The sequence below is a fragment of the Cnephaeus nilssonii genome (assembly GCF_951640355.1).
Source record: "Cnephaeus nilssonii genome assembly, chromosome: X".
Classification (NCBI taxonomy): Eukaryota; Metazoa; Chordata; class Mammalia; order Chiroptera; family Vespertilionidae; genus Cnephaeus; species Cnephaeus nilssonii.
In genome coordinates this window covers 492,490-508,910 of record NC_137071.1, presented here as the reverse complement: position 1 = coordinate 508,910, position 16,421 = coordinate 492,490, and the positions used below count along the sequence as shown (strand labels likewise).

At 44.9% G+C, this 16,421-nt stretch overlaps 1 protein-coding gene across 4 annotated transcripts in view; it reads left to right on the top strand.

The window, feature by feature from the left end:
• Positions 1 to 16,421, top strand: part of MID1 (midline 1) — a 392,822-nt gene that overhangs the window by 284,217 nt on the left and 92,184 nt on the right. For 3 of the 4 annotated variants that reach the window (XM_079765091.1, XM_079765089.1, XM_079765090.1), the window contains one exon: positions 4,594 to 5,309. In XM_079765091.1, coding sequence (XP_079621217.1) covers positions 4,650 to 5,309 — 660 coding nt within the window. In that variant the 5' untranslated portion in view covers positions 4,594 to 4,649. The remainder of the gene's footprint in view (positions 1 to 4,593; positions 5,310 to 16,421) is intronic. The other variant, XM_079765092.1, reaches the window with a different exon arrangement.

The window sequence follows — 16,421 nt, the reverse complement described above, 5'->3', positions numbered from 1 at the left end:
GACAAGCAGAAGTGGGAGCTGTGAATTGTTGCCATTCCCAGTTTGCTGCAAGGGGTTCCCACGATTACCCACATCCTCCTCTGAATGAGGACCAATCAGCTCATTGAGAAAAATGTTGGTCTATAGAATTTCCTGACAATGATATGCAAGTGTGATTTCCTTCCATTGTAGTGACAGTTAAGAAGTCCTCTCTCTCTCTCTCTCTCTCTCTCTCTCTCTCTCTCTCTCTCCTCTCCCCCCTTCCCCTCCCCCCTCCCCCTCTCTCTCTCCCTCTCCCTTCCTCTCTCTCCCTCCCCCCCCTCACTCATTCACTCTTGGCTTGGAAATTAAATTATGGTAGTTCAGAAAAGAAAATATAACATTTTCTACAAAATCTACCCACACCCACCTCTGTTTTCTTGGTGAACCCATGTTCATCTTCTAAAACCCACTTCACATGTTGCCTCCTTCAGGAATCTTTCCCATCTTCTTCTCCCCCAATCTCTGGCCTGTGCCTTTTGTGATGCTACATAACAATTTGTTCATATTTTCGCTCCCCTAAGATCACTGAGGCAGGGGGCCAGGTGTTACTGCTCCTTGTCCCAGGACCAAGCACCTAGAGGGACTTCCATATTTTGTGAAAGAATGAATGGCATTTTCATTTCTCAAAAAAAAATATTTTAAAGGAAACTGGAAAATAAACCATGCTAATTTTTTAAGGTGGAGGGTGGGGATGAAATGTATGCTTACTGGTAACATGTTGTTGAGTAATTTAACAAAAATGACATGTTTGCGATGGTAAAATCTGAATAAAAGTAGAAAAAGATGGTATCCACTCTGATGGCAAATGAAAAATCCCCTTCTGTTTGGCAGCAGACAGGCAAAAGATTCAGAAAATTGGCTAAACCTCCCTTTGCATCTAGATATTTTGTCATCACGTAATACCTTTAACCAGCATTTACAGTGTAGACACTGGCACAGAGCACCATGCCAAGTGCTGTAGCAATAAAAGAACAAGATCCAGTTCGGAGCAGCTGTTAGTAAATGCTTCTTATATGAATTGCCCCATAGCAATCAACTCACATCATTTCCAGTGATGTCAGGGTGAAGTCTCATTGCATATCATTTCCTGCTAGCACTGGAAACTTGTGCGTTCTTGTCGAAGTCTTACTTCACCATGCTTGCCATTGTTGCCCTCACGGCATTTTAGTCGTACCTCTCTGAGATTGATTTTCGTTTATATTCTGGCTGGCTGTACATGCCTCTATCTTCTAACACCTGGGCCAAATCCAGCTTGCTACCTGGTTTTAGAAACACGATTTTACTGGACAGCCACAGTCATTCATTCACGTATTGTAGGTGACTCCTTTTGCATGCTCCAAGGGTAGTTGAGCAGTTGTAACGGGGACTGTATGGCCTGCGATGCCAACAATATTGACTATCTTGCCCTTTATAGGAAAAGTTTGTTTTTTTTTAAATATATTTCTTTATTGATTTCAGAGAGGAAGGAAGAGGGAGAGAGAGATAGAAACATCAATGATGAGAGAGAATCATTGATTGGCTGCCTCCTACACGACCCCCACTGGGGATCAAGCCCGCAACCCGGGCATGTGCCCTTGGCCAGAATCGAACCTGGGACCCTTCAGTCCACAGGCCGACGCTCTATCCATGGAGCCAAACTGGCTAGGGCCTATAGGAAAAGTTTGCTGCCCTCTCTTCTAATATATTGAGAGAGCCTTAAAGGAGGTGGATTATGTTTTATTCTTTGGGTTTTAACCCTAACTTCAGTACATTTGTTAATTCAATCAAAGAATTTTTGAGTCCTACTATGTGCACGGCGTTGTTCCGGGCACTGGTGGGACATCCCTCAAAGAGCCACGCAAGGCGTCTGCTCTCGGAGAGTTTACATTCTAGTGGTGCAGCAGTGGGGAGAGATGGTGCAGTGAACAAACTAATACACGTGTCAGCGATCACTGTTCTGGAGAAAAGCAAACAGATGGGGGCAGGCTTGCCACAAGCGGTGGGTGGCTGGCTGTGGTGGCAGCAGGGGAACGGGCTTCATGTGGGTTCACAGAGAAGGTGACATTGGGGCCGAGAGTCCTGTGCATTCCAAGACCTTGCGAGGGGGAGACAGGACGTGCTTGGCATGTTTCGGGAATCACAGGAGGCCATGTGCCCAGAGCAGAACAAGGGATAGAGTGGGAGGAAATGAGGTCACTGTCTGAGTCTGTGTGTGTTTTCTAGGACTGGTTTTATTCTGCTCATTTTCGCTCTGAGTGAGATGGGAAGCCCCTGGGCGGGGGGGTGGGGGGGTGAGAGGCATCCCTTGTCATGTTTGAACAGGATTGCTGGCTTCTGAGTACAGGATAGGCTACGGAGGGAAGGCAAGAGCGAGAGAAGCCAGGAGACATTTAGAAAGGCATTGTGATGATCCAGGTAAGAGGTGATGTCGGCTTGGCCCGTGATCAGGGAGGTGGGAGGCCGACGATGCCAGATCTGGCTTCTGGAGCCAGCTCGGTGGCAAAGGGCCGTGGAATAAAATGGCAGCATTTCCATTGGGGTCAGCAGCGGCATCGCCTCTAGGAATCCTGGTGGTGCCACTCCAGGATGAAGCCCGGACCTACCTCAAACCCTCTGGCCGGAGCTCTCCAGGCGGAGCAGGTGCTCAGCCCTCTGTTGAGACCCAGCAGGAGGTGTTCCCCTTGTTTCCCCTGAGAACAAAGCTGGCTGAAGGGGCTGCATCTTTACCTTAATTTACACGCGTGTGATGGGAAGAGAGAAGAAATTAGAGGTAATTCTGTTTTCCATGATGAACCAAAACAGTGATTAGTAGGTAAAACCTTTCAATCTCTTCCAAGCCACCTGTAGGAAGAGCTGGCTGGGTCCGAGCAGGAGCCCTGGCTTCCCATGGCACAAAGACAAGCGAGCGTGACTATTTCAACCCCATTTGCTCTCTCCTATGTCGTTAATTAATATTAGCGAAGGGCTAAAGGGTGTTTTTTTTTTTTTTAAAGATACCAGGCTTCTGGGAAGCCAGCAGCTCTTTCATTTTTAACAAGCTCAGCACATACGCTGCACTTCTAATGAGCAGTTAGCATTCGGTTGGTAGCGAGATGAGCATTAGTTTAATCGACGCGCCACATGGCAGTTCGGAGGGATGCGATTTCAGAAAGGGTCAGGGTGTGGGAGAAATGGAGAGTTTTGTAAATCAACGGAGGTGCGAATACAAAAAGGCCGACCGGCGGAATCACTGAGCACAGCTCTGGATGTGAAGCCGTCCCATGCATCAGCCCGAGAGAGCCCCCCCGAGGGTGATTTGAACCCCGAGTCCAGGGGTGAACCGCACTGTTCCCCCCCAGCCGGCTGCCGGCTGCCGCTGTAGCCTTGAAAGGGAGGAGGTTCAAAGAGGCCTGGTTCCCAGGCTGCTAATGAGCAGGAGGCCTCTTCCCCTTAATGAGCCGGGCTTATGTGGGCTCCCCCCCCCTCTCCCCCCGCCCCTCTATGCAGGGAAGGCAGCCGAGAGTTCACAAAAGCACCACGTCGGCCTGGCAAGGGGAGCCTGCAGCTGGGCCACCCGAGGGCGGCCTGGGGGGGGGGGGGGGCACAAAGCTGTGCGGCTGGTCCTCCTGCCAGCCCGGCCGAGCCCTTGATGGGCGTTTGTAGGCGGGGGGGTGGGGGGGGTGGGGGGGGGCTGTGCCGGGTCCCTGCACAGCCTGGGAGCCTCTTCGGAGTAAGGCGACCGACTACCTTTGGCTGCTTTCTAAACTGTGATCATCACCACTGTTGTCACCAAATGAATACTGTAGCCACTAGAATCCTTGTTCTAATGAATCACTTGGTTATTAGGCATCGGTAGCCAAGCCCACCGCAGCCACTAAGACGGCCCCTGGATATTTTTCTCTGCCCCCCCCACGTCCCATTGCCGGGATGAAACAACACAATTACTCAGAAGAGGAACAGACACACGCCCCAAACGTCCCTCTATCGCAGTCATCTTTGAGGAAGTCAGTGTTTTTTTCTCAGGAATACAGTTCGAAACCTGACGTCTCAGATTGAAGCATCATTTCTGCTGACATCGTGCATTTGATTTCATACACATTTCACGCCCATTCCCGCAGTAAGCGCCTTTCTACTCCCTGAAGCGTCGTTTGGTATTACAGAGGTCTTCAAAACACCTATACGTGAGCATGTGAGTTCACAGATCCAAAGCTATGAAAGACTCTGTAGCTCATGAATGAATGTTTCTACATTTTAATTTTCACCGGAAGGTAACACTTGGCTGGGACACAGTGAGATTATTGTGATGAGATACAAATTATGAAAATTACAGTTTCAATCACTTGCCAATTTGGAGTAAGACCTTTTAAAGCACAAAATTGCCCATCACTCCCCCCCTCCCCAAAAGTATATTGCTACTTTCAATGACTGAAGCTTTGAGAAATGTTAGCTGGTTTGCTGGCTTTGGGTTTGTCCCCTTCCTCTTTCCCCAGTGAACAGAAAGAGTTCTTTAGAATGTACACAGATTTCCCCTCCCAGGAGCTGTTTGGAGTTGTTATGAGATGCATTCAAAGCTGACCCCCTCGCGCCTAATCAGACCTTCCCTTCTGTTTCCAGAGAGCTGATCAGCTTCCTTGGAATTTGCTGATGACCCAGGAGAGCTGTGCCTGAAGATGGAAACACTGGAGTCGGAGCTGACCTGCCCTATTTGTCTGGAGCTCTTTGAGGACCCCCTCCTGCTACCCTGCGCGCACAGCCTCTGCTTCAACTGCGCCCACCGCATCCTGGTGTCCCACTGCGCCACCAACGAGTCCGTGGAGTCCATCACCGCCTTCCAGTGCCCCACCTGCCGGCATGTCATCACGCTCAGCCCGCGAGGTCTAGACGGGCTGAAGCGGAACGTCACCCTGCAGAACATCATCGACAGGTTCCAGAAAGCATCGGTGAGCGGGCCCAACTCCCCCAGTGAGACCCGCCGGGAGCGGGCCTTCGACGCCAACGCCATGACCTCCGCCGAGAAAGTCCTCTGTCAGTTCTGTGACCAGGACCCTGCCCAGGATGCCGTGAAGACCTGTGTCACTTGCGAAGTGTCCTACTGTGATGAGTGCCTGAAGGCCACTCACCCGAACAAGAAGCCCTTCACGGGCCATCGGCTGATTGAGCCAATTCCGGACTCGCACATCCGGGGGCTGATGTGCCTGGAGCACGAGGAGGAGAAGGTGAATATGTACTGTGTGACCGATGACCAGTTAATCTGTGCCTTGTGTAAACTGGTTGGGCGGCACCGAGATCATCAGGTGGCAGCTTTGAGTGAGCGCTATGACAAATTGAAGGTTAGTCCGACCCGCCTTAAGCCAACCCCTTTCTGCCAGCAAATGTCATAGAAATGGGAAGTGTCTTCCCTGCTAGCTGCGCGGCAGGTGAACGCTTTCTCTTCGCCTTTGTTATCGGATGTGTTCGAGCATGCTTTTTGGCAGCCGTGATGTTCCACACTCAGGGTATCTTGTAAAAGTTGGCTGCTGCTTGTAATGTTAGCTGTTGTCAAGGTGAGGGCGAATTCGAAAAATCTGGATCGTTTTCAATCCTTGCAGTTGAGAGAGAGAGAGACAGACAGACAGAGAGACCGAGGGAGAGGGAGACAGAGAAAGATTGGAGCGAGATCAAGAAGGAATGGCAGATAAAATCTGGCTCCGGGCACTTTGGGGGCATTTATTTTCCTCACTCATCAGGGAAAACTAATTTCACTCGCATTGTACCTGTATCTAGTTACCGCACAAACAAAAGACTAGAAGGAGGCATGCCTGAAGCAAATGGGGGATTTTAGGGGACATGTGACCTTCTATTCCTGGTGGAAATGCTATCCAGCTCCTTGGGGAACTAGAGCGCGCTGACCATCTCGGGTTTCACGAAAGAATCCCTTTTCGTGCAGGCTTTTGACTCGGGAAGGTTACAGGCAAGACTGTTTGAACTTTACTTTCAACATGAAATTATTCACTTAACTGCAGCTCGGGGAATGAGAATTAATATGACTATACGTCAAATTAAAAAATCTCTCTCAAAATATGGGTAGAATGCATCAGGGAGGAAATAAGCCAAGTCTCCAGATGTCTGTTCAACTTCAGACGACGGGTGGGTCTAATTATTGCAACCTCAGCCGAGAGAGTTTGCTCATATAGCGAGATACTGTGTTCACCGGCTAATTTTCGTTCGCAAGACGTCAATTAAAAGGAAAGGAAGCCTAAATTAAGAGCTTTGAGTAAATATATATTGAAGTCCTTCCTCTCGGGAAAAACACACACCGTTTTGTTGAGCAAACAAAAAAGTGAATCACGTGATCAAAGGAGCATTACCCACTCTGAGCACATGGTCACCTTTCACAAATGGTCCCTATCACTTCTCAGCGCCCTGGATGCGCGCGTTGCCCGGGACCTCACAGCTTACTTTGTGATGCTGGCATGAACAGGCCACATCTGTGATGTGGTCTGGTTATTTCTTGTTATGATGAGGGGAGTTGATAGGCTGAAGTGACTCCCCACCCCAAATGTCACTTGGGGAACGGAAGCATCACCTGGGCAGCGTGCCTCACCAGTGACGACTGGTGCAAATCCATCTTTAAACACGGAGGGCAAGTTAAGCGCGAGGATTTAGTGATATAGACAAGGGAAGACAGATGTGACTAGTTTTCTAGCGCAGTGCATGGCAGCAGCCAGAAACACGACAACAGTTAATAACAGCCAAGGCGATGCACGTGTGAATTGTGCGTCTAAAGCCAATTCTTCAGAAATGGATGTGGCTGTCAAATTTGAGAAACCAAGATGATCTCCCCCAACCCCCTATTTGATTAGGGACAAAATGTTTACAATGATAAGAAATGTCCCTGGGATTGCGTCAACACTGCCTTTTAATGATCGTCTGTTAAAATGCCACGATGCTGTTCGCTAGTCGACAACTCCGGATTTGATATTTAAACCTGGAAGTCAGGTTTTCCTCTTGTGAGCTGTCACAGAGGAGTTATTGATTATGTATATAACATCTCCAAATTTATGAGGCGATACTGTCATGCTCTATCCCTTTATGTGATGAAAATGAAACTCTTCAATTGTGAGCCCCGCACACTTGTCTAATCAAGCTGGTGGGCTAACGGTTGTTGATACTGTCACCCGGAGGGCCTGACAATTAACGATGTAGCATATATTATCTTCTAATTACAGAAATACATGCATATAAACAGCACCCAGTGCACCAACACACATTTACAGCTGCTCAACAGAATACACTTATGAGCATTTATTTACAGCCATTTCACAAAATGAGCTTATAAGTATTTAAACAAATAACATGCTAACATAGCATGTTTGTTCTAAAACATGCCACTTACGTTAGAATAGAAGAATCGTAAGCATATATGACATTTGGGTGTCTATGGTATTTTAGTTATCACATATGTATGAACACAAGTACTTCCTTGCTTTTTAAAACCTCAGTACAATATAAACATTGATTTTTAAAAATCTTTATTGTTGAAAGTAACAGCATCCAAAAAAGCCCAAAACCAAGGAAGTGTATTTTTGTTCATTATTACTTTGATCTGGAAAAGTAAATGCGTCTCTAAGTGTTGTTTTCTGAGACTTGAGCATCTCATACAGAAATGGGTTCGTGACGATGTGAAGACACAAATATAATGTGGAGAAAGCGCTAGCTGGGTGGCTCAGTTGGTTGGAGCATCATTCAATACGCCAAAAGATTACATGTTTGATTCCTGGTGAAGTCACATACCTAGGTTTCGGGTTCGATCCACATAGTCGGGGTGTGTCTGGGGGGAAACTGATTGATGTCTCTCTCTCACATTGATGTTTCTCTCCTCTTTCTCTCTCTTTCTAAAATAAATCAATTAAAAAAAGTCCTCTGGTGAGGATTTAAAAGCAAAGAGAAAGTATAGAGAAATTAGAGGATGCTTTCATTGATTAGATGATAGATCTGCTTTACTGACTTCAGATATATAAGGATTTAGGTGTCCCCTGTTTGAAATTGTTTGTCTTTCTGTTACTAAAAGTCCGTTATTTGGAGAGGGGAATTCTGCTATGATTATGAAGAATGATCATTTCTTGTAACAGCACTAAACTTTTGGGGACTTTTTACTCATATTAGGTCTCAGTATACATGTATTTATATACGGAATTGGCATACATTTTTGTACGTTACAATTTTTTTCTAGGCATAAAAGAAAAAAAAACATAAAAATTCCAACATGTAGCATTCATGCAAATAAAATCTTTCACGTCGTCTGAAATAGCATCATGTCAGTAATCTAATGCTTTCAGAGACCGCGTCCTGGAAAGCACTCATAAAGTACTGAAGCAAAGAGAAAGTTAAACCAGCATTTCCTGAGTTCTGTCCTAAGATTAAAAAGAGACAAGTCTCCCTGTCAAATGAAAAAGCCTCTAAAATGGAGCATCTCATAAGGTGGGCCTTTTCCCATCATTTTCATTGCATTTTGAGAAGGCTGTCAGTCCTGCAAACTTGGATTAAAAGTGTGGTTTGTGAACCACATAACATACAAGAGAATTTAATATAATGCATTCCAGAGCTTTTAAGGAATTACAGTGCAGTAATTCCTTTCCTTCTGTTCCAACATACCATGTTGGAGCTCTTGTTTCTTTTCTCTGGTTACACCTACAAAAATACACAAACTGAGAGACGTTGACCTTCCCATGCCCTTCAATTTCAGCATAGCCCCACTTCAAGGGAGATGATGCTGAAGTTCCGAACTCTTGTCTTGATAGTCTGACTAGAGAAGCAGGCTGCGGGAGTGTGTTTGTATAATGCGTGCTTCAATGGGTCACCCCATTGGAATGTTGTAATCGTTTGATAGAGGTTCCAGGGAAAGCTCAGCTTTCCTGTGCAGCCCTTCTCACCTGGAGGTGAGACTGGGGATTTCACTCTTGGGTTTCATTTACAGATCGGAAGCTTCTATACTTTTGCAAGTCTTGTGCTTTATTTGCAATTGGGAAATTTATAAGTGGATACTGAGCTAGACATTTTTTTAGAGTTTTCCTCAGAATTCTGTAACTCGTTTCTTCTTTGAAAATAGCAGCAGGTATAGTGCAGGTTCCAGTGAAAGGTGCGTGCGTGGTGCAGGTAGTGGCCAGAAGCCAGGGATGCTGCTACCTCTTACAATGTGCAGGTTGGGTCTCCACCCCATAGAATTATCTGGCCCCATTTATCCATAGTGCCCAGACTGAGAAATTCTGGTCTGTGAGAAGAATTTAGTGTTTATCAGTGTATTAATTAGCCAGGGCTGCAATAACAAGGACCACAAACTAGGTGGCCTAAATGACAGAAATGTATTGTCTCACAGTTCTGTAGGCCAGAAGCCCAAAATCAAGGTTTCAGCAGGGTTGATTCCTTCTGAGGACTGTAAGGGAAGGATGTGTTCCAGACTTTTCTCCATCGGTTGTAGGTGGCTGTCGTCTCCCTGTGTCTCATCACCTGGCATTCTCCCTGTGTGCTTGTCTTTGTGTCCGGATTTTCCCTTTTTATAAGGACACCAGTCATATTGGATTAAGGACCTACTGTACTCTAGAATGACCTCTTAATAACTAATTATATCTGCAATGGACCTATTCCTAAATAAGGTCGCATTCTGAAGTATTAGGGGTTAGGACTTCAACAAGTGAATTTCGGGGGAGCCACAATTTAACCATAACAGTCACTTACTCCAGTGTGCACCCAGTTATCTAGTCAACGGAGCGCATGTTATATCTCTTTCAAGGATTTAATCACCTCAAGTTAGGCAGAGACTTTTGGCTCACACTCTCATCACTCACCTAAGACTGAACACATGGTCTTGTAGATAATTCTCCATAAATATTTGTCAGCTGCTTCATTAATCATCAACTGTTAACGCTACATGGAAGTTTAAATTAAATTCATAATGACATTGCAAATATTCATTCAGATATTTGACAAAGCATCTGTAAGATGATGTCTAAATAAGAGTGGAGCCAGACATTATATTTTATCCAATTGGATGTGAACCAATATTTTGGTCTATGTTGGATTTTGTTGGCTTAAATTTAATGGTGTAAACTTGGATAAAGCTATCTCAAATAATTGTAGAATCCACATTTGTTTCATGCTGATATCTGATGGACACTTGATAGTCCCATTATACCTATTATTTCATTTATCCTCCCAACAACCATATCTGGCATATAGGTTTTTTTGAGATCATGAAAAAGTTAATATCTCTATATATAAAAGCCTAAGCAACCGTCCGACCATTTGCCTGGTAGCTATGATGCGCAATGACCACCGGGGGGGGGGGGGGAGACACTCTGACCAGTAGAGGAGGGAGCCCGATTTCTTGCGGAATCAGCCGTGGGTTAGGTTGCTGCTGGGGCACTATGGGCCCCGAATCTGCTTCACCCGCACCCCAGACCCAGAGAGGAGGGAGGAGGGAGCCGGTGGGCGTCCAGGTCCTGGGGGCTGGGCCTGCAGGAGGGGGGTCTCGCAATCCGGGACTCCTTTGGGGATGTTGGAGAGCCGGTTTCGGCCCAATCCCCACAGGCCAGCCCAAGGGACCCCACCAGTGCACGAATCCATGCACTGGGCCTCTAGTATGCTTAATAAGTGAAGGCAATAGGAGCCGACACAGTTTCCCTCCGTCATGGAGCTTATAGTCTAGTACAGAAGTGCAATAGGTAAATATTTTCTCTGTTGGTGGTGGAGGTAGGCACACCATATTCAAAGCAAGGACCCCAACTCCAGACCTGACAGATGGAGAAAGGCTTCCCAGAAAAGGGACCAGTACACCTCCCATTCCTAAGCCTTTTATTAAGAAACAGTGTCAAATTACTCGATATCTATACATTCTCTGGTATTAGTCATTCTTTTTCACTTTTATCATATTTTACATTCCTTCGTGTAATCCTATATATTTTTTTTCAAACTAGTTCACAATAATTCCAGGTTAGATATTAATCTAAAATGTAGATAGATATACCTTAGTACGTTTCGCCACATGATGCCATTGGAATGTCGAACTTTGTCATATGTCTCCTAAAGTGTTTTGGTTTATATGGGGTCTCCCCAATTCCAACTGGCCCCTTCACAATGCAGTTCTGCTTGTGCTCATTTCACAGGAACGATTCTTTCATCTGCACTAGATGTTTTTGAAAGTTCCCATATGATGAAAATCTTGTTTCCGGCCCGGCCAGATGGTTGAGCGTCGAACTATGAACCAGGAGATCATGGTTCGATTCCAGGTCAGGTCACATGGCCGGGTTGCGGGCTCGATCCCCAGTAGGGGGCGTCCAGGAGGCAGCTGATCAATGATTCTCATGATTGATGTTTCTATCTCTCCCTCTCCCTTCCTCTCTGAAAACAAGAAAAATGTATTTTTTAAAAGGGAAGAAAATATTGTTTCCAAATATTTGTAAAATACGTTAAACCTATATTTTAAGTTTCTTACTTTGGTTCAAAATTATTTATGATACACAGAGTAAAAGAAAACATCTCCAAGGATATGTTTTTTACAGGAAGCTCAAGACCACATCCTTCCTCTCTCCTTCTCACCTGTCTTTCCCCTCTCATGAGCCCTCTCTCCCCTCCTTCACCACAGGAGAGGAATATATTATTGTCTGATGATTTATTATTATTGGAATCACTTTTGATAAGCTCAGAGAGTTCTGGAGAAATGCACAGACAAGTACAGAAGGTACCTTTTAGTCATGTGGATGTGGAAACAAATGTAATTCTTGAGCACGTTGCTTATAGTTCCTGTGCTGCGATATACTCTTCTGTAAAATACGGCCAATAACGTACTTACTTGCATAGAAACTTGGGAGAACAAAAGAAAATATTTCATGTGTACTCTCAGCATTGGGCCTGTCACAGGGGCAGCCTGCAATACACGTTAGAACATTACCATATATGTTAACAACCAGCGGGTATAGTGTGATGGTTAAGATGTGGACTTTGGAGGGAGACTACCTGCCAATTATTTTTTTAACCACTGCTTGTATTAGTTGAGTGTGAGATAAGGATTCGTGTTGGTGCTTTAATGTGTTTTGTAGTTTTGTTTCCAAAGCACCTGGCAAAGGGCAGAGGCACAACAGGGAATAAACACTTGTTGATGGACATGCAGAATTGATGGGTTAGGAGTGTTTCGGGATTCAGAGGAAGAAAAGATGATTCTGGTTTTGAGTAGACAAGAAACCTTGCTTCAGGGTGGTGGGCTTTAGCTGCCATGACAGATCGGTGGATTATGCATCAAAGAAGAGCGAGGCATTCTTTAGGAGGGAGGCCAGCAGAGACCTGTTGGCAGGAATCTGCAAGACGGTTTAGGGATTCTAGACAATGCTGGCTAGAGCTCAGGGTGTTGATGGAGGGGCCAGGAGAGAGAATGTTAGAAGAGTCATGTGGGAGAAGATTTTGAAAGTCTTTGAATGCCAGGTTAAGGGTTTGGGGCATTTGTCCTCTTCTCTAATAGGGTGGCACTGAAATAACTTGGTTTTTGAGAGAGGCTGATGTATATATTCTGAAGGTCAGATGCAGATATAGGAAAGATTAGGATTTCTGCACACACAGAAGAATAGGATGGGGAAAAGACATTCACATTTCTCCAGGCTTTGTGTTCTCTTTTTTAATTGGCAACGTGAAGTAGTATCCTAGGTCAAAACCCACCCCATTGTCAACAGAAACATGCAAGGGTGTGTGATTCAATGTCTTGCCCATGAAGACGAAAAAGAAATAGGAGGTGTCATTGCTGATTGGCCCCTCACCCCAGGCATACATGCAATTCTGTCCCTGCTTCCCTAGTGCAGCGACACGCTGGTGACGGAGTGTGCTATTTTTTCTGGCTTTTTGATTCACTATAAGGAGGATGCTGTTCCACCCTCCGGATGCCTACTACAAACCTAAGTAACATTTCGAGCCAGAAACAACCTTGGAGCTCATGTTGTTTCATCCCTGTTCTGCAGACGAGGAAATTGAGGCTGAGAGTGGTAAAAAGGAGTTCCCAAAATCAATAGTGAGATGACTTTGAACTAGGACTAGAACACAGTTCCTCTGCTGCCCAGTTTGTTCTGTGTCTCTTTGGCTACTTCCTATTGCAACCAACCGTGCCAGCTCGGACACCATTGCCTTTTGAGCGATCCAGTCATTTCTGATGCTGCTTTTGAGGTTTTGAGACTAAATCCAGTGATTTTATGTGATTTTAAACACACACCTGGCTTGGCTCTAAGCCACCATCGTGGCTATAGGATTATGCCTTCAGAGCCACCAAAAAAACAAGAAATGCCTTATATCCCATGCCGATGTTTTCTATAGTTGAGCCAGTATAGAGATCTCATGCCAGGATCTAAGGACATATACACTGAGTGGCCAGATTATTATGATCTCTGAACGCATAATAATCTGGCCACTCAGTGTATATACTATATATATATATATGTATATATATATATATATATATATATATATATATATATATATTATATATTATATATACACACACACACACATATATATATATATACCCGTGCATGAATTCGTGCATGAGTGGGTCCGGCCAGCCTGGCAAGGGGGAGGGGACATAGGCGGTTGGCCGGCCTGTCTGCTGGTCGAACTCCTGGTTGAGGGGACAATTTGCATATTAGCCTTTTATTCTATAGGATATACACTGAGTGGCCAGATCATTATGCGTTCAGAGATCATAATAAATCTGGCCACTCAGTGTAGATAGACTAAGATGACCTTGGGGACACCACAGAGGAAAGGAGATGCTCATATGAAAACAAATGAATTGTAATTGCAGCTTCAATGTGCTCACTACTTTCCTTCCTAGGGTATTTCCCCCCAGAACGTCTTAATATACACATAACTTTTCATTTCATTTAAATATGTAAAGTGAGTAAACACAGGTGAGGAGTATCTGTGCATGGTATTTGAACTTAAGTTGAAAAATTTTGAAAGAACACACTTTATTTTGCCCAGTTACAAAGTTAAAGCTAGTACAACTTGCTGAAATTACATTAACTAAATATTTTCTTTTTTAAGGCTGAGATATTCAAAAGTCTTTCATCCTATGTCATTGACAAAGCATAAATTAGGTTATCCTTTGAAAGAATGGTACATTTTTCTACACTGGCTAGGTAAATAATAAAGAGGATATGAGTGGCCTGAGACAGTGGATGTGGCTCAAGATTTGATTTACTTCAGTATGTGACATAACCATTCTGGAAAAATCTGATAAAACTGCATTTACAAAATCCAATTCAAACTTATTCAATTTATGTTTTTGACTTTTGGGTATAATACGTAAGGTATTTCAGTGCCCATTAGGATAGCTTTTAAGCTGACAGAGGAAAAGACATTTTATATTTCTCATCAAAAAGGAAAATGCTTGTAAAGTGTCTAGCATGGTGACTGGCACATAGTAAGTGTTCCGCGAACACAGGGTGTTATTATATCTGGGCATTTACTGTTACAGTAAAGACTTAATTGGTATGATCCAATCATGAATATCCTGACAGTATCATACAATACTCACTGGTTATGCGGTCAATTGGTGTTTGTGACTGACATGGGAAACTTGGAACAACCCTCAGGGGAATTATAATTGGGTGGAAACTTTGATTTGCCCTTCTTTCTTAACCAAGCTAAGTAGTAAAATGGACTTTTAAGAAGCTGTGAGTGGTGGACTAAAGAAATGGCTTTAAAAACAAGCACCATTCTGAAGTTCATGGAGGATGAGCTAGTCTCTTGTGTTCTTGGTTTATCTGATGGAATCAATGCCATAGGTGGTGATGGAGGAGAGAGAAGCTGGCATTTGGGTTTATGCCCTGACTGTCACATTCAGACACATAGACAGGTGTGACAAATACAGGTGACATTATGCACAGGCAGACTGGACCAATCACAAGCTCAGTTGGTCAGCTTTTTTTTTTTTTTATGTAGATCCCCTTTGGTGTATGAGTGAAGAATGGTCCAAGCTGGCCTTGGGCTGTGTGTTAGCAGCTGTCTTCTGCAGAACAGGAAGAAGGAAAGGAGGGGGTTCAGGATTGGTTAGGACTAGGGGAGGAGGAAAGCTCTGAAGTGAAAGAGCTTGCAGAAGGAGCAGGTGTCCAGCGCCCCCCCACCCCCCATTGTAGTGGCCTGGGGTGTTTTGTCTCCATACTGTGCCCATTGGGACAGAATACATAGAACAGCAGTATTATCATCTGTCTCCTCCCTTCTATCTCCTTTACTATTTATTGAGGGAGAAATCAGGAAAATAATGGTTTTTATTCACATTGGGATAGACTAGGTTCTCATTACCGAAACAATAAGGAAAGCATGAAAGCTTCTCTCCCCTTTGTGCCTTTATAAATCAACTAGAGGCCTAGTGCACGACATTCGTGCACTGGAGGGGGTGTCCGTCTGCCCTGCCTGCACCCTCTCGAAGTCCAGGACCCCTCCATGACCCCACAGGGAGCGGGCCTAAGCCGAGGGATGTCCGAGGGGTCCTTAGTGCTGCTGCAGAGGCAGGAGAGGCTTCTGCCACCGCCTCTGAGCTCGCCAGCTGTGAGCCTGGCTTCTGGCTGAGTGGGAGCACACTGACCACCAGGGGGCAGCTCCTTTGTTGAGCATCTGCCCCCTGGTGGTCAATGTGCATCATAGCGACCTGTTGTTCCACCATTTGGTCAATTTGCATATTAGCCTTTTATTATAAATCAATAATCTCCCCCCATCTGCCTTATCAAACCCTCCTTAACAAAAAAGAGGAAAGGACCCTTATTTATTCCCCCAAGGAATATTTGTGTGTAGCTAATGAGATAAGCCCTGGGTGAACTCTTGGGAATGCAGAAATGAATAACAAAGATAAGTCACTGCTTCCATGGGTCTAGACATAATTATAACTTGTGACAAGAAAAACGGGCTATTGCCGAAACCGGTTTGGCTCAGTGGATAGAACGTCGGTCTGTGGACTGAAAGGTCCCAGGTTCGATTCCGGTCAAGGGCATGTACATTGGTTGCGGGCACATCCCCGGTAGGGGGTGTGCAAGAGGCAGCTGGTCGATGTTTCTCTCTCATCGATGTTTCTAGCTCTCTGTCCCTCTCCTTTCCTCTCTGTAGAAAATCAATAAAATATATTTAAAAAAAAAAAAGAAAAACGGGCTATGAAAGAGGTTCGTGGAACACAATCCATGAGATAGTTTTAAATATGAATAATAGTAAAAATTGCTGACTTAGGTGTAAATCGCCTCATTCCCAAAGCTGAAGTGAAAGCTGATTTCAATGAAAAGCAGCGTTCAGAGAGGACAAACAGCGGCATTCACCTGTGTATTCCTTGGGAGTGGCAGGTAAGGGAGAGCAGGAGCGTTCCCATCCAGGGTAAAATCTGGGCCAGACCCTTTCTTACTAAAGGTCCACTGTTCCTGGGCTGGACTGTTCACTCCCCT